Source organism: Carassius carassius, chromosome 38 (assembly GCF_963082965.1).
Source record: "Carassius carassius chromosome 38, fCarCar2.1, whole genome shotgun sequence".
In the NCBI taxonomy this organism is placed as follows: domain Eukaryota; kingdom Metazoa; phylum Chordata; class Actinopteri; order Cypriniformes; family Cyprinidae; genus Carassius; species Carassius carassius.
In genome coordinates this window covers 28,111,854-28,139,603 of record NC_081792.1, presented here as the reverse complement: position 1 = coordinate 28,139,603, position 27,750 = coordinate 28,111,854, and the positions used below count along the sequence as shown (strand labels likewise).

The 27,750-nt window shown below is 35.6% G+C and overlaps 1 protein-coding gene across 1 annotated transcript in view; it reads right to left on the bottom strand.

The window, feature by feature from the left end:
• Positions 1-16,056: 16,056 nt before the first annotated feature.
• The window catches only part of LOC132119714 (interleukin-17 receptor D), a 40,296-nt gene continuing 28,602 nt past the window's right edge, over positions 16,057-27,750 (bottom strand). Inside the window, exons 4-13 of the mRNA XM_059529907.1 lie at positions 26,801-26,919; positions 26,581-26,701; positions 25,695-25,739; positions 25,425-25,576; positions 22,225-22,290; positions 22,091-22,145; positions 21,896-22,006; positions 20,179-20,363; positions 17,875-18,787; positions 16,057-16,571 (exon numbers count right to left, since the gene is read on the bottom strand). Coding sequence (XP_059385890.1) covers positions 16,453-16,571; positions 17,875-18,787; positions 20,179-20,363; positions 21,896-22,006; positions 22,091-22,145; positions 22,225-22,290; positions 25,425-25,576; positions 25,695-25,739; positions 26,581-26,701; positions 26,801-26,919 — 1,886 coding nt within the window. The 3' untranslated portion in view covers positions 16,057-16,452. The remainder of the gene's footprint in view (positions 16,572-17,874; positions 18,788-20,178; positions 20,364-21,895; positions 22,007-22,090; positions 22,146-22,224; positions 22,291-25,424; positions 25,577-25,694; positions 25,740-26,580; positions 26,702-26,800; positions 26,920-27,750) is intronic.

The following is a 27,750-nucleotide window of genomic DNA, read 5'->3' as shown; positions in this document are numbered from 1 at the left end:
ACGATCACGGTGAGGTGGGGGCGAGCTGACACGTTGGTTACGATGAATAGAAGTAAGGCTGGCATGTTGAGCAGCAAAATGTGGAGACAGGCTGGTGCGATAATCTCGATGAGGTTGAGGTGGGCTGACGTGACGATCTCGGTAATATGGAGAAGCACTGATGTGACGATCTTGATGATGTGGAGATGGGCTCACATGACGATCTCGGTAAGGTGAAGATGGACGCACGTGATGCTCTCCATAGCCCTGACGTCTATCACTGTCTCGGTGGCTGAATGAGTAAGGTTCATCTTGACGATGTGGAGAAGACGCCGGTGACAATGGATATCTTCTAGGAGATGAAAGTGGAAAGTAACGTTGCTTGTCTCTTTCACGTTCAGATGAGTAATCTCTCTGTCTGGTGGAAGCGTGTTGCCTCTTCATTTGACTCACTTCCATCCTGAGAGCCTTAACATCAGCCGTCAATTGCTTCAGCGCAGTCATGATTTCAGACGAAATGTCCCCAGATGCTGTGGTCTTTGTGGACACCATAGCTGAAAGCGATTCACTGGGTAAGGTAGTAGATGAGTTTGGTGACAGGCTCGTCTTTTGACTCAGAGGGGGAAGAGGTGCAAGTCTGAGAACTTCTTGTGCCCGTTCCCACTTGCAAGCAATAGCTAAAGCTTCCTCTAGGCTAGTAGCACCATGTTCATGACCTTTTGCTTGGAGGACAGGATCAAGACCAGCTACGAACCGTCTAAATCTTTCCATGGCAATGGCGGACTCACCATAATTTGGAAATGCTTCCAAAACTAGTCTTGTGATCTCAGCTGCAAATACTTCCAAAGGTTCTTTGGGCATACGTGGTCTGGCATTCACAAAAGTTTGAAAATGCAGCAAAAATTGTTTCCTCCCAAAAACATAATTTAATGCAGCAACACACAGTTCATAGTTCTGTTGTATGTCAGGAGACAGGGAAAGCCAGTAAGCTAAAGCATCTCCACTCAACCTTGTAGGCAAAATGGCGGCCAATTCTTGCGTTTGTGCATCCACACAGGCCTTAACTGCAAGCTCTAAACGGGCTTTCCATAAAGAAAAACTGTCTTTATCCCTACCGTCTCCATGAAAACACGGTGGTAGATCGACTTTAAAGTGCAGCAGTCTGGTAGTGCGATTTGCAGAAGTTGCGTGCTCTCTGCCCTCCGCTGTAGGTGCACTTTCATCCCCATCAGTCTCATTAGAGGACGCAGCACGTGCGGGGAGCACACGAGAATCGGTAGACATTTTCACTGCAGCTGCTGTTGAACTTGTAATGAAGCGAGTAGTAACGGAATCCACTTTAATTAATCTAACGACTGGTAACTGTGCACTCACCAGTACCCTTCACGGTGCATTAAAAAAATGCGCCTTCGTAATCGAATGCTTCAGCTGAGAAACTTCCAGAAACTCTTGAACTTGAACACCGCTGCCACCAGTCTGTAACCCTTAATTTTTGTCTGCACCTCCTCCAGTCTCTTCAACATATATCCATAAATAAAACACAGGTTACAACGGTGATAATTCACGTTTCTTCTTTTAATCAGAAGCATCGGCATAACAGCATGAACAGTCGAACACACCACCTCTCGCTTGGGTTTTTTTTTTTTTTTTTTTTGGACTTTTCAGCCCCGCATTTGCACTTTTTTTAATCCAATTTTATCTCACTGTTTTTTTTTTTTTTGAGCAACTTGCAAGGTGACGTGTTGAGGGCGGGGCCAGGGAGACAACAGATAATCACGTCATCATTATCTCGCAGGCTGCACTCTGCGAGAAAATATTAAATAAAAAATAGTGGGACGGTGGTAAAATAATAAATAAAAAGAGTGGGGCTGCGAAAAATAAATAAATAATATATATATATATATATATATATATATATATATATATATATATATATTTCAACCCAGTGCCATGACAACAACGGCCCTCGCAGCCAAAAAAACATACCGGCCCACCGGGAATTTTCCCGGTGCTCCCGATTAGCCAATCCGGGCTTGCCTGAGCACACACACTCTCTCTCTTGTTCGCTGTTGTTTTTAACAGTTCTGTCTAATACAGATGTCTAATAATCAGATAGAATGGTTAAACAAAAGAATTAATGTAAACAGAAAGTATTATAATGATTGCTTATATATTATTAGTAATAGAAAGGCAAACATTATAATACTTTCTTGTTTGCCATCAGCATTAGGCAAATATGCATTTATATAATTTAAACAAATCTTTGAATGACTAATTAACATTTAATTTCACAAATCTTGCAAACTTATTTGAGTCCAGCTGTGAGATCTTCTGAAGTGTTCATTTTTATCCAGATCGTGTATTCTCTGTGTGACTCTCTGTCGGTCCATGTGAATTTAATGCTTTAAACTTTAAACTCGTGATGCATTTGCACACTGTCATATTCATGTCATTTTACTGTGTGCTGTAAAATGATTATTATCCTTGCTTTATTTGAAAATATGATTCCCAATGCACACAAACTTCCCAGAATACGGAGTGCCCTGTTGGTTATAGTGTTTACTTCCTTTTTAATTATATTTTTATTAAATATTTATTTGTGAAAATACTTTGTCATCTAAAGTATGTTTATTTTACACATTTATTTTATTTTTCAATAGTTGTCAAATGATTTTACATTTCGTAAATATTAATGATAAAAAAGTAATAATTATATTGGCTTTATATCGGCTATCAGTCACCTGCTTTCCAAGATCTCGGCATCGGCATCGGCTGTCAAGAAAACAATATCGGTTGACCACAACTCTTAACAGATGATCTATTCTAAATTCTACAACAAGTTCAGCAAAATATGCTACAATAAATAAGCCTACAAACTAATGTAATAAATTATTTTGGTAAAGGTGGTCAGTAGTAGTTTAAAAATATATTAATATATGTCAGTGCTGGTGCAAGTTTATGTTTTCTCCTCTTTTTAGTTATATAATTTTTTTTTATATAATGTTCGACTTTCTCAATCGCATTTTAAAGTGGTAATTTATCAACATAATTAAAATAGATTGCACATTTTACCATCAGCTTCACGATAGGAATGGCTGGATTTGAATAATTAATTACTAGCCTGATTGTAGGTTTCTATTAACCATGGTATAAACATTGGGCCGTTGTTCTGACATACCACTCAGTACGGCCACTGAATCAGACAAGTCAACATTCATAACTATCAAAATACAGTAACCCTCTTTATTTCATAATTGACTTTAATGTTTAATAAAGTGACTCGTGTGATGTGCGAGCTCCTCTTTATTCTTTATTTTACTAAGCATAATGATCATATTGATCACTGTCATCTCCATTTTGTAACTGTTATAATCTGTTCACAAAACTCTGCATCAGTCTTTTTCCTATTTATTCCGTGCAAGAAACTGTATACACAATTATATTATAAAATTAAAGCTGCAAGCAGCGATGAAAGGGCCCTCGCACTCGGGCTCAACACCACCCGGTGCCCATAGGAGGAGCAGTTAACGTTGGGCCATATGCATATAAAATAGTAAATATTTGTGCCACATTTCCTGCTGCCAACAGGTGGCGCTATGATTATAACTGAATATCGACATGTAAATGTCTTCAGGCCAGGACTCTTACCAAACATGCAAAGTTTCTGGCCGATCAGACAAGTCATGTTTAAGTTAGTATAAAATAAGTAATTTCCTGTTGCCAGCAGGCGGCGCTATACTTATAATTGAATATTGGCCTTTAGTTGTGTTCAGGCCAGTAATCTTATAAAACATGTGATGTTTGGGTCAGATTGGGAATTGTATGCATGAGTTACAAACACTTCCTGTTTTATAGTATTATTAGCATCATTTTGCACATACTAATTGTTGCTAGAATGTTTGAAAATATCTATAGCATGATTAGCACACAATGGCATATTTTACTGTGTTGCAAATAGCGCATAAAAGTGTTAAAACTGAAACTTCCTGTTGCCAGCAGGTGGCGCTATGACTATAACCGAATATGGGCATGTTGATTTATTTAGGACAGGACCCTTGTCAAACGTGTGAAGTTTGGGGCAGATCGGACATTGCTTGCCTGAGTCACAGCATCTTCCTTTTTCACTGCATTAGTAGCTTGCTTTAGCACTTAGCTAAGTGTTGCTAGCATGTTTTAGTATGCTTCTAGAAGGTTGCCAGCCTATTTAACACTTCTTGATGCTTTTTATTATTTTGCAAGGAGTCCATAACAGTTTTAAAAATGCCACTTCCCGTTGCCAACAGGTGGCACTATCATCGAATACGGGCATGTTGATGTGTTCAGGACAGGACTCTTATCAAACTTGTTCAATTTGGGGCATATTGGACACTGTATGCCTGAATTACATTAACTTCCTAATTAATCGCAGTAATATGATGCTTTAGCATTTAGCTAAGTGTTGCTAACATGTCTCAGTATGTTTCTAGCATGCTGTCAGTGTACTTATCACATGCTGGCACTTTTTAATATGTTGCTAGGACTACATAACATTGTTACACATGCTAGGAGTCCATAAAAGTGTTACACATGGCACTTCCTGTTGCCAGTAGATGGTGCTATGACTATAATGGAGTATGGGCATGTTGATGTGTTCAGTACAGGACTCTTGTCAAATGTCCTGAGTTTGGGGCATATACTTGTTTGGACTGAACATTAACATCTCTAAGACCGAACTTTTGTATCAACCACGACCAGTGTACTCCAACAATATGAGAGAGCCACAGCCAGTGACGGTGCATGGAGTGCCCCTGAAATCTGTCAAGGCCTTCACATATCTGGGCAGTACAGTGACCTACACAAACTCCTCAGATCTAGAAGTCGAGAGGAGAATTCAGTCTGCTACCAAGGCTTTTGGCTCTCTCGAGAAACGCCTCTGGAGCTGTCACGACATTTCGTGCAGAACAAAAGTGAAAGTCTACAATGCTGCTGTACTTCCTTGCCTGCTCTATGCCACCGAGTGTTTAACGCTCTACAGCAGGCATATCAAAATACTTACACGAGTTCAAATACGTCATCTACGTGCCATCTTACACATTAGATGGCAGGATCGAATCCCAGATGTAGAGGTAATCCAACGAGCTGTCTCTGTCAGTGTTGAAGCCCTTATTACATCATCACAACTGCGATGGGCTGGACATGTGCGCCGGATGAGTGACAGCCGACTGCCCAAAGCAGTTTTTTACGCAGAGCTAAAAGAGGGCAAAAGAAGCCGTGGTGGTCAAAAACTGCGTTTCAAAGATGCCCTGAAAAGGCATATGAGGAACACCGGGATCTCCCCGGAAAGCTGGGAGGAACAGGCCCTGCAGCGTGAGAAATGGCAGCGCAGATTGAAAACAGCAGTCGCAGCTGTTGAGAAAAAGCGTCAGAAAGAAAATGAGAAAGCTCATGAGAGGCGGCATTATTCCACTGCAGCAAAAGACTTTGTCTGTAGCAAATGCCATCGCTGCTGTAGATCGAGAGCAGGCCTTCTAGCCCACATGAGAGCTTGCCTACAATAGCCTCCAATCCAGACAGTCATCGTCGATACACGACGGACTGCCGATGAGTAGCATGCATTAACACTTAGCTAAGTGTTGCTAGCATGTATTAGTATGTATCCAGTATGTTGCCAACCTATTTAACACTTGTTGATGATTATTAATTTGTTCCTAGGAGTCCATAACAGTGTTAACCTTGTCACTTCCTGTTACCAGCAGGTGGCGCTATGACGATATCTGAATTTGGTCATGGGTGTTTGTTCAGAACAGAACACCTATCACAGGTGTGGAGTTTGGGGTAGATCGGACATTGCTTGCCTTAGTTACAGCAACTTCCTTTTTCACTGCCTTGGTAGAATGCTTTAACACTTAGCTAAGTGTTGCTAGCATGTTTCATTATGTTTTTAGCATGTTTCCAGTCTATTTAACACTTTTTGACACTTTTTAATTTGTTCCTAGGAGTCCATAACAGTGTTAACCTTGTCACTTCCTGTTACCAGCAGGTGGCGCTATGACTATAACTGAATTTGGTCATGGGTGTTTGTTCAGAACAGAACACCTATCACACGTGTGAAGATTGGGGAAGATCGGACATTGCTTGCCTGAGTTACAGCAACTTCCTTTTTCAATACATTAGTAGCATGCTTTAACACTTAGCTAAGTGTTGCTAGCATGTATTAGTATGTATCTAGTATGTTGCCAGCCTATTTAACACTTGTTGATGATTATTAATTTGTTCCTAGGAGTCCATAACAGTGTTAACCTTGTCACTTCCTGTTACCAGCAGGTGGCGCTATGACTATAACTGAATTTGGTCATGGGTGTTTGTTCAGAACAGAACACATATCACACGTGTGAAGTTTGGGGAAGATTGGACATTGCTTGCCTGAGTTACAGCAACTTCCTTTTCCACTACATTATTAGCATGCTTTAACACTTAGCTAAGTGATGCTAGCATGTTTTAGTATGCTTCTAGAATGTTGCCAGCCTATTAAATACTTATTGTTGCTTTTTATTATTTTGTAAGGAGTCCATAACAGTATTAGACATGCCACTTCCTGTTGCCATTAGGTGGCGCTATGACTAGAATCGAATACGGGCATATTTAAGTGTTCAGGGCAGGACTATTATCAAACTTGTTCAATTTGGGGCAGATTGGACACTGTATGCCTGAATTACAGTAACTTCCTTATTCACTGCAGTAATATGATGCGTTAGCATTTAGCCAAGTGTTGCTAACATGTTTAAGTATGTTTCTAGCATGCTACCAGTGTATTTATCACTTGCTGGCACTTTTTAATATGTTGCTAGGACTCCATAACATTGTTACACATGCTAGGAGTCCATAAGAGTGCTACACATGACACTTCATGTTGCCAGTAGATGGCGCTATGACTATAACGGAGCACGGGCATGTTGATGTGTTCAGTACAGGACTCTTGTCAAATGTCTGAAGTTTGCGGCAGATCGGACGTTGCTAGCCTGAGTTACAGCAACTTCCTTATTCAATGCATTAGTTGCATTCTTTGACACTTTGCTAAATGTTGATAGCATGTTTTATTATGTTTCTAGAATTTTGCCAGCCTATTTAACTCTTTTTGACACGTTTTAATTTGTCCCTAGGAGTCCATAACAGTGTTAACATTGTCACTTCCTGTTACCAGCAAGTGGCGCTATGACTATAACTGAATTTGGTCATGGGTGTTTGTTCAGGACACAACACCTATCACATGTGTGAAGTTTGGGGAAGATCGGACATTGCATGCCTGAGTTACAGCAACTTCCTTTTTTACGGCAAAACATCAAACTTTGTCAGGCCGCCAGGGACACACCCCTAGACGAAAACTCAAAAACTTCGCAATTTAACATCACAAAGGTCTTATGATGACCCTCACCAAATTTTAAGATAATCCGATTAAAACTGTAGGAGGAGTTCGTCAAAGTACGAGGCATGGAAATGGAAAAAACTGCACAAAAATCATACAGGAAATTCAAAATAACTTACTTCCTGTTGGGTTTTGGATTTTGTACCAAGAGACTTTTTTGTAGGTAATGGTGTGTTACATGTGTGTACTAATTTTCATGAATGTACGTGAAACACAGCTCGAGGCGCACTCCGTTGAAATTTAACAGGTGGCGCTATCGAGCCATTTTGCCACACCCACTTCTGAAACCTATATCAGATGTAAATTTTCGCCAGTCCTGATGCGTGTGCAAAGTTTCGTGAGTTTTGGAGCATGTTTAGGCCCTCAAAAATGCGCTTTATTACGGAGAAGAAGAAGAAGAAGAAAGGGAGCAATTCCAATAGGGTCCTCGCACTGCAGTGCTCGGGCCCTAATAATAAACAAAGCAGATACAAGAGGGTCCTCGCACCTCGGTGCTCGGGCCCTAATAATAATAATAAACAAACAGATACAAGAGGGTCCTCGCACCTCGGTGCTCGGGCCCTAATAATAATAATAAACAAAGCAGATACAAGAGGGTCCTCACACCTCGGTGCTCGGGCCCTAATAAACTTTTAACGGGAACAAAGGAAACAGGAAATAATACTCAGGAAAATAGAACAAACAAACTAAAAGTCCATAAAAATTAAACTGAAACTAAACTTGACTGTTCATTCATTCAAGTTACTTACAATTTTCATGAAATTATAATATAAAGTGATAGTTTTTAGATATCTTACAAAATTATTCAATAGAAATATGAACATATTCCTCACATAATTATTAAATGCATTCAAAACAAATAGCTAGTTTGTATTTGCTATAAACTGCATGTGTATAAAACATGTGAATAGTGTTTCATTCTGCAAACTGTTCTTTATGTCTTTTTATGCCTCTGGGCTCTGGATCTTCTAGACTACTGATGATGGAGCTTGTTCCACATCCAAATAAGTATTCATCATATCTTTGAAGCCACTCCAAAACCTTCTCATCTGAATATGAAAATGTGAGGGTTAGAAAATATGTTCTCTGACAAGAAAATACATTTCAAGACATACAACCCGAATTCCGGAAAAGTTGGGACGTTTTTTAAATTTTAATAAAATGAAAACTAAAAGACTTTCAAATCACATGAGCCAATATTTTATTCACAATAGAACATAGATAACATAGCAAATGTTTAAACTGAGAAAGTTTACAATTTTATGCACAAAATGAGCTCATTTCAATTTTGATTTCTGCTACAGGTCTCAAAATAGTTGGGACGGGGCATGTTTACCATGGCGTAGCATCTCCTTTTCTTTTCAAAACAGTTTGAAGACGTCTGGGCATTGAGGCTATGAGTTGCTGGAGTTTTGCTGTTGGAATTTGGTCCCATTCTTGCCTTATATAGATTTCCAGCTGCTGAAGAGTTCGTGGTCGTCTTTGACGTATTTTTCGTTTAATGATGCACCAAATGTTCTCTATAGATGAAAGATCTGGACTGCTGGCAGGCCAGGTTAGCACCCGGACTCTTCTACGACGAAGCCATGCTGTTGTTATAGCTGCAGTATGTGGTTTTGCATTGTCCTGCTGAAATAAACAAAGCCTTCCCTGAAATAGACATTGTTTGGAGGGAAGCATATGTTGCTCTAAAACCTTTATATACCTTTCAGCATTCACAGAGCCTTCCAAAACATGCAAGCTGCCCATACCGTATGCACTTATGCACCCCCATACCATCAGAGATGCTGGCTTTTGAACTGAACGCTGATAACATGCTGGAAGGTCTCCCTCCTCTTTAGCCCGGAGGACACGGCGTCCGTGATTTCCAACAAAAATGTCAAATTTGGACTCGTCTGACCATGAAACACTATTCCACTTTGAAATAGTCCATTTTAAATGAGCCTTGGCCCACAGGACACGACGGCGCTTCTGGACCATGTTCACATATGGCTTCCTTTTTGCATGATAGAGCTTTAGTTGGCATCTGCTGATGGCACGGCGGATTGTGTTTACCGACAGTGGTTTCTGAAAGTATTCCTGGGCCCATTTAGTAATGTCATTGACACAATCATGCCGATGAGTGATGCAGTGTCGTCTGAGAGCCCGAAGACCACGGGCATCCAATAAAGGTCTCCGGCCTTGTCCCTTACGCACAGAGATTTCTCCAGTTTCTCTGAATCTTTTGATGATGTTATGCACTGTAGATGATGAGATTTGCAAAGCCTTTGCAATTTGACGTTGAGGAACATTGTTTTTAAAGTTTTCCACAATTTTTTTACGCAGTCTTTCACAGATTGGAGAGCCTCTGCCCATCTTTACTTCTGAGAGAATCTGCTTCTCTAAGACAAAGCTTTTATAGCTAATCATGTAACAGACCTGATATCAATTAACTTCATTAATCACTAGATGTTCTCCCAGCTGAATCTTTTCAAAACTGCTTGCTTTTTTAGCCATTTGTTGCCCCCGTGCCAACTTTTTTGAGACCTGTAGCAGGCATTAAATTTTAAATGAGCTAATTAAGTGGATAAAAGTGTAAAATTTCTCAGTTTAAACATTTGCTACGTTATCTATGTTCTATTGTGAATAAAATATTGGCTCATGTGATTTGAAATTCCTTTAGTTTTCATTTTATTAAAATTTAAAAAACGTCCCAACTTTTCCGGAATTCGGGTTGTATAACCATTCTACATTACATAAAAATTCTGAAATAAATATATACTTCAAGCAATGAAAATTCAGGTCAAGAAAACATATATTCTTAAACATCTAAATAACTCACCAGATGATGCTTTATTCTGAATGTCTAAGAGTGCATCCATTAAAATTACTTCAAATCTGCTTCCTTCTCTCCGCATCTTCTCCTTGAGATTCTCATCAGCTGAGACTTAAAAGAGGAAAGAGTACACAAAGTGTGTCTTTAGAAACTTCCTAACACATCAACATTTTAAATGTACTTTGAGAAGTAAACTGATTGCTAAATTAGAATATAGGCTGTTCTTAGTAAAAAAACTGAATAGCTAATCAATACACATGTAAAAAGCCTATTTAACTGTGTAATGACGAAACTGATGAGCTGTAAAAGGGGTGTATTGTGCTTGGTTCTAATTGCTGCTAACAGCTATTGTCAGTATTGGACAGGAAATTGCATGTCATTTTAATAATGACATATACAGTCTTTTACTGTCTATGGGAGGGTCTGGCATGCTTCGGTGACTTTGGACCTGTGACTTTTCACATGGAGTGAAATTATTTATTTTATTTTGATCCCATTAATCCTGTTGTTAATCTCCTGCTGTAGTAAATGCAGCACACGGTCAGCATCCAGATTTATTTCTTCATCTTGTTGTATATCAGTCTCATGAATGTTCTTCTGCAGCACACTGAGTATTACAGCAGAACAACATCTATATTGCTGGTACTGTTGTTTTTGGCGTGCACATACCAACGCAACGTCATTGTCATGCAGATATTGAGTAAAAAGAAGGAGCTATGGGATGCACATAACGGAATTGGACAGTCAGTAATTTAGATTCCAATAGGATATTAACAAAAATCTCATTTGGACTGACAGTCTGTAAAAGGCTTTACATTTGAGCTTCACTTTTAAAACCATCCATCTCTGAACATTCATAAATGAACATAAATTCAGTCCTGCTAGTAAACTGTACAACTTACTTATTTTTGTCAGTAGGTCTCTTTTGCCCTGAACAGTTTCTTGTCTGGCTTTTGCTCTTCTTTCATTTTCATCCTTCTTTCTCTGAATGTCAAGCAGCATTTCATCTTGTGTTTCAAACTGCCTGCCATTGTTTGCTGCCACAACATCATCAATCTTGTCGAGTAGTTCTCTAACTCCATCACTTTTGTTTTTGAAATTAAAGACATGATGTCTTTCTCCACATCTTTGTATGATCAACTGAAGATCTTTGTACTTTGGTGTATCAGCTTGTGTAAGCAACAACACTATGGTGTGTCTCCAAATTTCCTCACCGAAGAGACCAAGGTGCTGCTCGATGGTGAGTCTGTTTTCTTCAGTAAAAGGCAAACTGAGATTAATGACCAGTAGAAAGACATGAGGTCCTGGTGGACACATGAAGACACTGCAAACCAGCTCTTGTTTAATAATCTCTGGTGAGTCTTGCAAACTAAATTTTTCCCACCAACATGGAGTGTTGATCAGTTATCTTCCTTCCATTCACTTCACCGTCTTTCCTCACAGACTTCACAAATAATTTGTCAGACTCTTCAACACCTAAAATGCTGTTTATCACTGAGGCTTTGTCAGATTTCTGCCACCCCAGAACAACAGCTCTTATTTCTGTCAGAAAAGAAACATGAGGACACTGGAAAAACTTCATTTTTACATTTTTGCTATGTAATGAAGCAAAGTCTGATGAGATCATTTAGTAAATAAATAGCAGGCTACAAAAATAAATATTTGATAAATTATTGTGTGGTTTGAAATACGATTTTTACCCAACTGGACTTGGTTAAAACCATCTTTTAAGTGACATGATGACATGCATTTAACCTTCTCAAAGTTGCAGTGTTTCACAGGATAAACTGTCCAGTAAGCCTATTCTGTTTTGTGTACGTTAGAGAATCTATTTTTATTTATCAAAAGACCTTTACCATTTAAAAAATGAAGCTTACCTTGTTCCATCTTCCTTGCTTTCTTATGCATTGTAATCATAGAAAATGTCAGTCAGCAGTAATGTTGTTTTCACGTGCTGTTGGGAAATTCTTACTTCCTTGTTTGAGTCCATCGCATTCAATTTCTTTCTTAAAAACAAAGAACAGAAATAATGGAGGACGACTCATTCATGAGTTTATTCTTGCCCTTTAATTGGGAAAATCTTATTAAAGCCAAAATATATTTAGTCAGTCTCCAAAGGATTTTTATTAAAATGTAGCATCAAATTCATTGGTAACCATATAAACATTTACTGTGCGATCTAGATATTCAGCTTGCTGACAATGCCTAAATTAGTCAAATATTTCATTTTCACTGTGTGTACAATTTGTATCACCCTTGCAGAAATCCCAACAACTGCTGTATTATTAGCCCAATAAAATACACATATATTGAACCACTTAAAACCAGTTAAAGAAACCAAAAGATTCAAGGCTTACTATGAGCCAAGACATTTGCATAATTATTTATTTTTTGACACGATGGAATCCATGTTACTCAAAGATCTAGAAATACAGGCTATTAAGCGTATAGTGGAAATTACAGCTTAAGAAATGCATCACAAATATAAAATACTGACAATGATGCATATTAACACAGCATATACTGCTAACAACATTTCACCATCATAATGTTCAGGCACACTGATCTGAAAGCAGGTGTTTGGGGATATAATCATTTCCTGGCACTGCAATAACAGTGAAGGAACACGTCATGTTCTGAGAAAACAGACAAAAAGAAAAACTCAATGAAAACAGCTCTCAAGTGCATTAGTTATTAGGAAATATGTGTTTATTTACAAATACACATTACAATAAAAATGCATGCATTAATGATTTTGTGCAAATGGCATATGCCATATGCCTTAAATATATGCGCATAATTTGTTTTACTGGAAAAAATGCAATATATATATATCACTCATCTAAAAAATTAAATGCATCGCAAAACATAAGAGAATACAAACTCTGAACTCTAATCATACCTCTCCATAAGATTGCAAAGCACAGTCTGTCAGATTCACACTCGTGTGATTCTCACAGACAGTCAGTGCAGCTCGTATCTGGAGCATGTATTTAACCCGTGCAGGAGGATAGAGCTGCAACAAACACAATATCACATCAGATACATCAGAGGAAAGGAGATGTACGTTATATGATGATCTTGACTCTTACCTGAGCTGTGTCTGATAAGATATCCACCACTTTAAAAGCATAAGGGTAGCTACTCATGCGATTATGGACGTCTATGGCAAAGTTTGCCACATTCATGACATTATGGTCGTAATCTAGCTTCACACTATCTCCTGTGACAATAAAAGCTGAGAAGATGGACGCAAAAAGAGTGAGAATGCAAACCATCTTGGCAGTTTGTGAATCTGTGGGAACAAAAGCAAAGGAAAAATCATCTGGGTGGGTGTATCAGTAAGAGGGTGGAGACATTAACACACTTTAACGCACCTTTATTTATCCGCTGCATCAGAGCTTCTCGTGTTTCTGCATCCTGCTGAGGGACTGACGCTCATGCTCGACTTCAACACTGACTCATCAAACAGAAAACATGTTCTCATGTTCTTCACTGCAGCTGTACTGATGTGTTTACACCATCTTTCAGGTCACATGACCAGACCAGCTGCATGCATCAGGACCCGACACTGAGCAGCCCACAGTATCTCCTGCTTAAAAAGACTTTTAGATGGTCTACGCTGCTTCTGAGCACTTTAAACTATCAATCCAAACCACTCTGATCAGTATAAGGCGGGTGGAGCCTAGCTGGTCGTGCACATGAACCACTCCAGGCTGGTTTGAACAGCAGGAAAGTGTTAATATTTGATAGAAATCATCCACGTGTGCATGCTGTGTTAACATAAACAACATGTCAAACTGAGGAGCACTGCTGTTTTGTCTTTGAAAACAAATTCCTTGACTTTGCACTCGGCATCAGGAGTTTTTCTTAACCATTTCTATGTCTTCTGATTTCCTTTAGCATCTTATGTGCACAGAAAGTTCATTCTTTGGGACTGAGGAGCTCAAACAAGAAGAGTGCAAATTCAAGAAAGCTTTAAGTACTTCACTTCTGACTGAAAAGGTTAACCTATCAGATCACCACAGCTTTTATTTCCCTTTGCTTAAGAGGAGCAGCTGGTTAATATTTACTTGTTTTCCAGGTTTATGGATGAATAGGGAACCTCACAATCTGGAGGTCATTGCAGATCAGTGGCCAGATTTCACAGTCATTATTTGCAAACCGCAAGTTCAGGTAACATTATTTTACAGGTCCAGATATCTATGGTTCACCATTTAAACAAAACTAGCCGTGTTTTAACAGCAAACAGAGTTTTAACTGTGGTAATTTAGGTAAACCAAGGCATATGTAAAACTATACTTTATAGACAAAGCTCAGTGCTGTAACTGTACACTAAAACTATTAAAACCCATTTTTGTTGACTGATATAAATCTGAAATAAAATAAAACAAATATTACCTGGAAAACTTCACTTGAGGAAAATTCAAACTTGGCAACTAACCGAAATAAAATTATAAAAAATAAAAGTTGGAGTAGAAGTACTAAAAATTATTAAAAAATAAAACTGAAATAAAATTTATTAAATTTATTTTTAATAACACTACAAAATTATTACAACAAATCAAAAAGATTAAAATATGATTGAAAATATAGAAATAAAAGCTATGACAAATTACTTATATTATTCATTTTATATGAATAACACGTATTATTTTATAGAAATATCATATATAAATATATATATATATTTTTTTTTTTTTGTCAAAAAGGATAAAGAAGGAGATTTCAACATATACAGCATATATTCAAAGAGCTAAGACAGCCTGAAAACCTTTCTGAACACACCTGGTGTGATTTATAATGATGCATTCACATTACTGGCAGGTACACACGCTGTTCGACATCAAATTGCCTGAAGTAACTATTTTTGTGACTGTGACTAGATCAGCCATGCACAAATCTGTTGACTACAATAAAGGGGTTGACGTCAGGCATTTAGGAGCAGTTCAGGAGTTTGCAGATCAGCATGGACTTCTGTGGAAATTTCAAGAAGTGATGAACGTCTTACTGCTGCAGGATGAAGAACAGCTGCAGTTTAAAGGGACAGTTCACCCAAAAATGAAAATCAGCATCTTGACATGCCACACCTGTGAGGTGGATGGATTAGTGCTTGCTAACACCGATTTAGACAGATTTGTGAACAATATTTGAGAGAAATAGGCCTTTTGTGTACAATAGAAAAACTCTTAGATCTTTGAGTTGAGCTCATGAAAAATGGGGGCAAAAACAAATGTGTTGTTTTATATAATTTTGTTCCGTGTATATTGTTTCATATTAATCACTTAAAATGTCACATCTAAAGATTTTAGTCCCTTCTCTGTTATTTCTTTCTATATGCATATTTTAGCGCACAAAAACCTGCACTGTTAGTATATATTTACAGTGTAAACCGTAAGAAATCTTTTGATTTTAAGCATATTACACATTTCAAATACAGGAAACTTCACGGATAACTCACAATCAATGCATATAAATCTTAGTTTTATTAAGTCATATCTCCTACATTAGAGTACTATAAAACAGTACAAAGTTTATATAATGTAGAAATCACTTCCAATATTGTAAAAAAAAACTGTACAAAACCTGGATAAACAAAGTACACAAATAAAACTCATGAAGTTAACAACACGGCACATCTCAGTTTTTTAGTTTGTGCTTCCCTTTGTCATAAAAAACATTAGACCTACTCTAATCTCTTTATGCTGCGGTCAACATGTTTGAAACTTTTTTTAAGGTCCTTTTAAAACCTATTATACCCTAAAATCATTAAAAAGCTGTTGATATGCTTCTAAAATCGAACGTAAACTCTGAACAGCTTCGGTGAAACGATAGCCAAGCTAATGTGAAGAACACTAAGAGCTGATCTACACACATCTGTTGCTTTTCATGTTATCCCACACAACCCAAAGCACGCTAATGCAATAAATAAAAGTGAAATTCCATGTTAAAATGACTCACATTCAGCACAACACGCTCATGTCTACAGCTTCATGGCACTTTTAAGGCAAGAAGGTCTGGATTTTGTAGTAACACACACAGCTGTAACACCACAGACATGGATGCATACTAAATACACAACCACTTTGGTTAAAAAGCACCTTGACAAAACACGTGCCTGGAGTTTTCAGACACCTCAATGTTCAATCCCTTCCAATCTGTGAAAGATTTTCCCTGATGAGGGATTTTGAAGACTTGTCTAAGTCAGTGGTGAGGACAGGAAGTAAAGTGGCAATGCAGTTACAGCTGAAGGCCACTAGGTGGAGGCAGCGGCTATGAGTCCTTCACTCTGATGGATGTTGTGATGGAGTTCTGCTTTGCATATTGTGGAAGCTGCGCAGTGCAGAGAGCTGACAGCAGGGGGCTCCTCATCACCTAAAAAACACAAAAACACACGGTCAAAGAAAACCTATTCGCAAAGTATATACTAAAGAAATTAGTTATTATTTAAGTGATACAAATGAAATGTAATCAAATGTATCAATAATGTAACTAATGTAAATCTAACTAATAAAAATATTAAAATTGCAATCATAATACTGTACTGTAAAAAGCGATTTATTATTATCGATTGCAAAATTATATTTTAATTTTATTATTTAAGTTATAAAATGTAACCAATTAATAAAAATAAATTACTATTATCAAATTAAAAAAACAAGTATTTAATTTTTATTAGAATTATAAAAAATTATACTTTTTATAACATTTTACATAATCATTTAATTTATAATAGAAATTATGAATATAAATATATACAATATGTAATACATGTAATAAAAATATGCAATATTTCTGCTGCACTGTACAATAAAATTTTATTATAATCATTATATTCTAAATATATTTATTTTATCGTTATTTAATTAGGAAAGTAAATTAATCTAAATTTAGAATGCAATAGAACTACTGAACTGTAAAATAAATGAAAAATTATTTCACAGATTAACAGTAAAATCACAATACTAATATATACTAGTAAATATGGATGTCTTCATTTATTTGCATTCAACTGTTGAACTATTTAACTTTTTTATAGAATACTACTCATTACAAGTATGGAAAGATGGTTGACATTGCATTTTCAAATGCACAATATTGCATATTAAAAGACCATATAAATAAAAAAAAATTAAAAAAACTCACAACCCTTTCTGAAGCTCCATGACCTACTTAGACGTCAGAATATATTTAAATTGCATATATAAAAAAATGCATATATGTGTGTGTGACCCTGGAGCACAAAAGCAGTCTGAAGTCTCTGGGGTATATTCGTAGCAACAGCCAAAAATATATTGTATGGGTCAAAATAATAGATTTTTATTTTATGCCAAAAATCATTAGGATATTAATTAATGATCATGTTCCATGAAGAGATTTAGTAAATTTCCTACCATAAATATATCAAAACTTAATATTTTAGTAATATGCATTGCTTAGAATTCATCTGGACAACCTTAAAGATGATTTTCTCCATATTTGGATTTTTTGGCACCCTCAGATTCCTGATTTTCAAATAGTTGTATCTCGGCCAAATATTGTCCTATCTTAACATACTAATATACATCTATGAAAAAGATTATTTATTCAGCTTTCAGATGACGTACAGATAACAATTTCGAAAAATTTACCCCTTATGACTGGTCACTTATATATGCTAAATGTGTTATATTCATACCAAGTCCTGAGGAGGAGGACACGCTGTCGGCCAGAGATGAGTTGTCGGGGTCCGGCGAGAGTCCGTCCATCAGTGGGATGGAGAGCTCTGAGGACGGGACGGACGAGTCGTAGATCCCCGAGTCTCTGGGCATCTCCACCGGACTGACCGATCCGTCGGGACGAGATGACCCCGCGTCCTGATGAGACGAACCCTCCCCGAGATCCTCCTGAGACAGACTCAGAGACAGCATCAGGGCGTTGCTCCTCACGGGACAGTCGCTCTCCGACGGGTGTTTGAGCTTCACCTCGTTCAGGACGAGCCCCGAGTCCAGCTTCTCTGGAGGAGGGAGGCGTTTATTCGGGAGCGGAGGCGGCATGAGCTGCTTCTCGAACCAGTCGGGCTCCTGCTCCGTGTGCTGGTGCATGTTACAGATGGCCACGTACAGCGAGCGGCCAGATTTGCTGCGGAAGTAGTTGCGTTTGCTTACGTTGGGCGGCTGTGGCTCGCGGTCGGTCAGACTGAGCTGGCGAGAGTGGAGCCGGGCGAACAGAACAGGAAGCTGGTCCATCAGTTTGTATTTAGGCGCCAGGCTGAGACAAGTCGGTATGTCGCTCTCGTGAGAGTAGTCGAAGTACACCGACATGAAGCGCGAGAGGTCCGAGGACTTCTGATGCTCCTCTTTGAGTTTTTCTGCGATCATCGCTGTGGCCACGATGAACAGGTCCCTGTTTCCGGCGGAGTCGGATGCGGTCGGTTCTCGGTTGTTCTCCTTCGACGTGGCTTTGCCTTTACGATGTTTTTTCTCCACGAAATACTTCAGGCCTTTGGAGCAGACGGTGATGATGAAGTGGGCCTCGTCGATACGCCGGCTCAGCCACGACATCTGACCCTCCTTACAGATCTCCAGGTGCTCCCAGAGATCCAGTGCCACCTGAGCGTTCACACACACACACACACACAGAGACACACACACACACGCACGCACACACGCACACACAGAGACACACACACACACAGAGACACACACACACACGCACGCACACACACACACACACACACACACACACACAGAGACACACACGCGCGCACACACAGAGGCACACACACACACACACAAGGCACATTTGAAACTATTTTACTGTATAAAAATGTAAATATATAAAAATATAAAAAACTAATCAATAAAAAATATATATTTTGTAGTGTAAAAAAAAGAAAAAGTTTTTAATAATCATAAATACAAATATTTAATTGTACTGTTATTTAAAATAAATAAATAAACAATTCAATAAATAAATGTTACTTTAATAATACTATTGTACTGTATTTAATAATAATAATAAAATATTTAATTAAATTATATTAATTTATATAGATAATACAAATTATTATTATTATTAAATCAAAATATTTTATTTTGTTCATTATTTAAACAAAAAAAAATCAAGAAACATATTACTGCAATAATACTGTGATAATAATACAACACTGTACAACAGAAAACAAATATTTAGTAACATATTAATATCAATTTTAATTTGACAAAACAACAGTAAAATTACGATAATACAATTTATGTATGTCTTAATTTCTTAGCTTTTAAAACATTTTACTTTTATTTTGGTGGAAAATCTCTGAGAGACTTTAAAGCTTGTTAGTTAATAAATAAACAATAGTTCATTGAATTAGTTCAAGTTAATTCATTGTGCATTAAACTAATGTTAAATAATATATACCATATATATATATATATATTTTTTTTTTTTTTTTTTTTTTTTTTTTTTATGCAATAGTAAATGTTGAAATTTACAACTAATGTTACTGAAGATTGTAGAAGTATTTATTATTGTTGTTAGTTTATGATAACTAATGTAGTTAACTAATGTTAGATATAACTTGGAATAACTTGGGTGATCAAACAGTCTTCTGCCACTAGAGGGCGTCAACGGCAAACATTTCAAACCTGTCAAACTTTTTTTGAAATACAAGTCTCTTCTGCTCACCAAGGTTGCATTTGTATGATCAAAAATACAGTAAAATTGTGAAATATCATTACAATTGAAAATAACTGTTTTCTATTTGAATATATATTAAAATATAATTTATTTCATCATCATTACTCCAGTCGTCAGTGTCACATGATCTTCAGAAATCATTCTGATATGCTGATGGAAACTGATACATTTTATGTTTCAGGATTCTTTGATGAACAGAATGTTCAGGGGAACAGCTTTTATTTGTTTTGTAACATTCTAAATGTCTTCACTGTCACTTTTGATCACTTGAATGCATCCTTGCTGAAAGTTTTGAACCCAGTCTGACCTCACAGCCGCAGAAGTCCTGCAGGAAGAAGGCGAAGCTCTGGATGACGGCGAGGTGTTTGGGACAGTCTCTGCTGGAGTAACAGAGGAAGATCTTGGGTCTGGGCCAGGGTCTGTCTGAGCTCAGCGCTGTGGTCTGAGATGAAGACTCGGAGCTCTCCTCGTCCAGGTGGGAGTAGATGTTCTCTGCAGAAGAATTCAGATCAGAGACGGCAATCCAACTAGGATCAAATCAGATTTGTAGCGAGTGGAAACAAAACACATTTATTGTTTCCATATGATGAGAGCTCCTTTTAGAGCATTGGAAGAACTGAAAGTAAAGCCTAATTTGTCCATGTTAGAGCAACAGATGTTTTTGTCTTACATCATCCCCCAAATCCACCTTCACAAAAATATACCATGGTAACCATATTTTCAGTTATTGAAAAAAATCCCATAAACTTGGAGGCTGAACGCATCTAGAGCAGGGTTATTGTAACATTATATAGTATTATAAAACATTTCCAATACTTTAAATGTAACATTAAGGTTCAAACCATTTAAAAAAATACTAAATCATTATTTTACATAAAATAAACCACTGAAAATAACATATACAATTTTTATTTCAGCAGTTGACTAAAACCATTAAAAAATATATTTTTGTTACTTCAAATAAAACAAAAATGTTTAAAAAAAATTAATTTGTTTTGTTTCAGCTAGTTTTTCATTCATTTAAATTAAATAAAAATTAACTGAAATAAAACGTTTTTTAATTTTATTTCAGCTAGCTGACAAAATAATGCCTTTCCAAATGTGTATCTCGAAATAAAGTAAAAACGTTAACTAAAACTAAACTATTAAAAAATAAATACATTTTTATTTCAGCTAGTTGACTAATGCTAAATTCATAAAAAAATTAACTGAAATAAAATGAAATACAAAAAAAATCTAACTTATTATATTTCAGCTAGCTGGCTAAAAGTAAAAGCATAAAAAAACATTTTCATTAATTGAAATATAATAAACATTACCTGAAATAAAATTGTAAGCATTTAAAAGCTTAAACCTTTTTATTTCAGCTAGTTGAATAAAACGAATACCTTTTAAAATGTGCAGCTTGAAATAAAATAAATGTTAACTGAAATATTGAAGTTAACAAACTTTAAAAAACGTAAACAGTTTATTTTAGCTATTTGCCAAAGCAACATTTCTCATCTTCATTTACTTCAATTTAATGTACTAAAATAACTTGATAAAAACTGAAATATAAAACTAATAAAAACGACGAAAACTAAAAACAAAAATAAAGATGATTTCAAAATATAAATAAAAACTAAAACTATAATTATTATACAATTTATTACTATTACCAGTAGTATTTATTATTTAATATATTTATTATTAATTATAATATTATCATTATTATAATATAAATTATTATTATCATCAGAATAATTCAAAAAATAATATCTGATAAATACAAATTAAACCAATTTTTGCATTGATAATAATTATTTACATTATTATTATTAATAAATAATAATTAATAAGCACTACTAATAATAATAGTAATAATAATAATTAAATTTAAATTATATAAATTATATAAAGAGGTTTTAAGAGGAAAATCTTCACAAAACGTTGTAAACTGAGCATCATTTTGGTTCTGTAGGATGCCTTACACACGAACTAACACTAACTTACAGCTTACAGACACCCGAGTCTCGGACACACACCTTGCTGTTTCTTGCGACACATGACGGTGAAGAGAGTGGCGAAGGCTGACATGATGACCAGCGGGACAGTGATGGCCATGGCACGGATCGGTCCGGCCCACGGAGAATGCACTGAAATAAACACAAACAACATCTGATCAGTGCGAATACAGACGCTAAACATTCAAAAAATATAATACGAGCGAGTCTTTTTACCTTGGCTCACGTGGTACTGCGTCTGTCTTCTGGTCGTGTTGTTGTCATCGCGAAGCTGCAGGAATCACAAAGCAGATTAGTTGTTAAATTGTTCAATGAAACTGAACTGCGCGTGAAATGAATTACGCTCAAACCTCAATTGCGTAAGTTCCTGGAGTGACGTCTTGTAAAACACATGTAGTTTTGGGGCCATTTTGCTCCTGCAAGAAAAACGGAGACATTGTTTACAAATGTGCAATGCATTTTATTTTTAAAATTACATGCAATGATTATAAAAGATCTGGGTCATTCAATAAACCAAGAGCTACTTGTGGCTTTCTTTAACAAATCTTGAAACAACCTTAAAGGAATAGTTCATCCAAAAATTATGAACACTTCCTCACCATCGGATCATCCGAGATGAAGACGAATTTGTTTCTTCATCAGATTTGGAGAAAGGTAGCATTGCATATCGTGCTCTACAGCGAATGGGTGCCGTCATAATGAGAGTCTGAACAGCTGATAAAACATCACAGTATTTCACACCACTCCAGTCCATCAGTTAATGTCTTGAGAAGGCATTTTTTAACATCATACTGTTATATCCACAATAACGGTTCCTACGGTGAAAAAGTGCATCTTCTGTTGTCTCTCGCATCAAGACCAAGCCACATATTTGTTAAGAGCTGTTTTGGCTTGTAAACTGTGCTTAATCTGTGCAGATTTCTCTCCTGATTCAGACTAGACCACACTATTATGGATTATGAACTCACATTTAAGCTTAAAGCAACCTTAATGATGGATTTGTTTCTTACAATGATGCAGCTTTTGTCTTCTCCAGATGTTAACTGATGGACTGGAGTGCTGTGAATTATTGTGATGTTTTTATCAGCTGTTTGGACTCTCATTCTGACGGCATCTGCTGAGCAAGTGATGCAATGCTACATTTCTCCAAATCTGATGAAGAAACAAACTCATCCTAATCTCGAATGGACTGAAGCAATAAGCAATAAGCTCCGTGAAGCCGTGGTTTACAGTGAATTTATAACAACTAAGCGGCGTTGTTAGTCGTTATAAATTTACTGTAAACCACAGCTTCACGGGGCTTATTGCTTTTATAAAACGGTTATTCCAGGGTTATTATTAGTAAGGTTTCACATAATAAAACAGAGCAAATAAAGTGTAATGATATTAATTAAAACAATATTTTCCACCAAACAATGTAGCTCCTCAGAAACAATAGTGGTTCCAAAAAAAGTGGTTGCCGAGCAACACACAAACGTAAACAAAGGTGTATGTTACTATGTAGCGTAATTTACAACAGCTTCAAACTTGGCTCAGCCAATCAGAATCAAGGACCGGAACTATCAGTTTTATAATAAGGTTCCTATTGCACTCAGTTATAAGCCTGTGGTGGGAAAGTGAAACGATATCAATGATCTCACAGAGATCCATAGAGCGTCTGAACTCTGGAATCCCCCGTTGGTGGCGTCGCTCGCCTCAAATTTCACCTCTTTCTATTATTGCTACAAACAATGGCACCCGGCCCGGCCACAGATATGACCACTGCGCTCTTCTGAAAAAGCCAGGACAATGATTTACACCCTCTGATAGGAAGAAGATGAATAACATGGTTCAAAAGAACCAGTTCATGTTCCAAAATGACACAAATATCAAACACCTCATGCTGGTGTTGAAATAATAAAACCTCTAAGTGAAATCAATCCCGACATTGTGATTCCAAGAGAATAAAGTCTTTGCTTCAGCCAAAGCCTTTCAGAGATAACTCAAGAAACACCATAAAAGTGCACATTTAATCATGGAGCCAAATTTATCTTTCTGTTGTTCATTAGCAATTTAGTGTGTCAGTTATTTTTACTATTATTTATTTATTTTTAAATAAAATAAATGATTTACTTTCAAAACTTATTTTCTCAAATACTATTATTAGTAGTATTTATTATTATATATCATATAAATCAATAGTTATGCTAATTATAACAACTATTATGAAACTAATACATTATTAATACATATTTAAATCACTGCATCAATAATAGTTATTGACATTATTATTAATAAATATTAATTAATAACTACTATTTATAATAATAACAATTTAAGCAAAATGTAATAAATGTAAATACATTTTTATAAATTTAGCAAAATATGAATAATTATTGAAATTAATGATTACATAAATTAGTATTATTATTATTCGAATATTAATTTTTATAATTATTATACAATTTATTTGTAATTTGATCTTCTCAGTTACTATTACCAGTAGTATTTATTATTTAATATATTTATTATTAATTATAATATTATCATTATTATAATATTTATTATTATTAATTATAATGATAATAATCATCAGAACAAATTTTAAAATAATATATAATGAATACACATTAAAAAAAATTGCATTGATAATAATTATTTACATTATTATTAATAAAAATAAATAATAAGTACTAATATTAATAATAATATAATTAAAAGAAAAATTAGAAGTATATAATATTAGTTATTATTATTATTAGAATATAAATTCTTATATTATACATATTATATAATTTATTTGTTATGTGCATTTTTGGATTTCTATTACTAGTATTATTAACTTTACTATTATTTTTATTATTATTAATTATTAGATAAATAAATAAGTATATTATTAAATACATTTATTAATAATGATGATATAATCACTTATTTATATTCTTGTCACATGTCTTCAAAATATGTCTTGGGCTTCCATTTCTTTACATTATTATTTTTTTTTTAGCCGTCCCAATTCAACTCCATTTCTCTCTGTATGGAGAAGAGTACATACAGTACTTCTCACAGAAGAAAGAACGTCAAATGCATTAAATGACACAAAGGTAGGTAAATCTTTGGTAGAATATCTGTTTTCAGCTAAACTATCCCCCCTGAAGAACCCAAAATACATGTCCTTTGCAAAAAAAAAGAAAGACAGATAGCCGTCTTCTAACTCCCAGCACACTTTCTAAGTGACAGATTGCTGCTGTAAAAGCTCTCTGCTCTTTACATTTCCGTCTCTAACACAACCAAAGCGTGGAAAGCAGCAGAGCACGTCCATTTCCCAGAGCTGCAACTCTATGTATGATTCCAGCTGTCTGGGAAGAGCATTAACCCTGAACATCTCACTTCCAGCTAGAAAAACCGTGTGTGCGCAAAGCTAACAGTATGCAAACAATTACAGTTACCCTATGATGCAAACGTGCAAATCATTAGGAAACACTCCTCGGAATGACATAAGAGTGAGCATTCGGGGTGAATTACGAATGCAATCCAGGATTTTCCAATGCAATTACTGTAAACTGCTCACAGGTTTGCAGCGCTTGAGTCTGAAGGGTCCCTCCTGTCGGAGCTTGTAGTACAGGTAGTAGATGGTGAAGCCGAACGTGGAGGGGGCGTGGTCAAACACAACATGCAAATTAGATCCGAGCTGAGAAACATTCAGCATCTTGGGCTTCCAGACTGTCAGGGAAGAAAGAGAAAGAAGAGCACGGTTGGTTTCGGCTTTGTTAGAGGACACTGTTTAGGCTGTTTCACAGATGGATTGGATTTGACATCTTTCTCTCTCTCAAGAACTCACATGGTTTGCAGACGAGGTTATCTGGCCCAAGAAGCACTTCACAACCTGTGAAATACACAAGGAATAAGGCAGAGTCAGTTTAAAAATGCATTAAGTAAGAATTTGACGCTAAGTGATTGTAAAAAAAAATAATAATAATAATATTTTATAAATTATTTTAATTATAAATATTTATAAAATACATTGTGAAAAATATAAATGTCTAATAATAACAACAACAACAACAAATTATATATTTTAAAATAAATTATAAAAAATTTTATTAAATTGATGAGTATATTATAAACATTTAATTATACATTTGTCATTTTCTGTACCAGATTATAAAATGATAATTAAAATTGATTATTTAAAATGATTATTTATAAATATTATATATCATAGTAATAAAAAATAAAAGATACATATGAAAAATAAATTATATTTATAAATTTAATTATTTAATTATTAATTTGTCATTTTGTATAACAGGATGTGTTTTAATAATTTTAATTATAATTATATATATTGTTTAATAAAAACTACATTCATATTAAATAAATAAAAATATTTATTTTCCAAAAACACTTTTTTGTAGAGTATGTTTACTTCTGCGTAAAAAAAAAAGATCCATCATTTATTTATCTATTAAACTAGAAATATAAAACAATAACTGATAGTAAATAATAAGTAATTTCTCATTTTGTGTACAGAATATATTTTTAATAAATAGTTTTTTAGTAGCATTAATATTTATAAATATTGATTCATAATAATAAATATTTTATCATGTATTTCTTTTTTCGAAATAAATATAATAATAAATAATAAAGAATTAATAAATAATTAGGACAAAATAAAACCATAAAAATGTTTTGTACAGTATCGCTTCAGGCTTAACACTCACTGTTAGTGCGCAGAAAAGATGGCGGAAAGAAGCTGTCGTTCAAGAAGGTGGGAAATGGTACGATTCGGACCATGAAGTCCGTCTCAAAGGTGAGACCGGCGAAGGGCTGTGAGCTCATCCTCTGGTGGAAAAATACGAAACGGCGCCAAACAGATGAATATGAACATACAAATTCATTTCCACTGAACTGCGTGTCTAATCTAAAGCATATCATACTTACAACGGTTTTATAAGAGAAGTTGAGCTGTCGTGGATCCTTTAGGATCATGTGCTGGCACTGCTTTCCCTCGGGATTCTTGTCCTCCAGATACACTCTGAATCCCTTCACATGTTCAATACCTAGCATCAATTAAAGGGGGATTAGATGATATAAAAGCACTGATATAAATCTTTGCATTTCATCTTGTGAGTTTGTTAGGGTTAACTGGCTCAAAAATGTAAAATGTAGCCTTTTATGGAAATTCTTCACCCTTCTGATCTGAATAAGTACAGAAGGTTGTTTTTGCAACTGTACCATTAATCCTTTGGTAACTGGCGCAATTCATAATTTTGCATTTTTAGTTGACTATAATGTTTTTGTTTGCTAAATATAGCTTCTTATAGCCATATTCCACCCTTTCTGATCCTCAGTTATCTGATGCAATTCACGTTTATAATATATGTCACATACTAAAAAGCATAAAAAAGGATATATATTTACAAAAATGTAAGTGTAGTTTCAGATAATTTCAGATACGATTCTGTTAACTGATGCAGTTCAAATTTTTTGAGTAAACCACATCCTAAAAAGCATTAAAATGGCCTTTTTTTTGGACTTAAGTCGGTCAAAGTTTATTGGCTCAAAAATGTAAATGTAGCTTTTCATGGCCATTTTTCACTCTTTCTGATCTGAATAAACAGGCTGTTTTTGCTACTGTACCTTTAAGATTCTCAGATAACTGGTGAAATTCATGCTTATCAAATAGATCACAACCTAAAAGCATTAAAAGACTTATTTATTTTTTTGCTTTTTGGAGCTTTTAATGACCACTTTAACCCTTTCAGATCTGAATAAAACCGGTTGATTTGCAACTGTACCTTTAAGATTCTGTTCACAGATGCATTTTTTGAATAAATCACATCCTTAAAAAGCATTAAAAGGAACACGTTTGCATTTTTTATTTTTTTTTT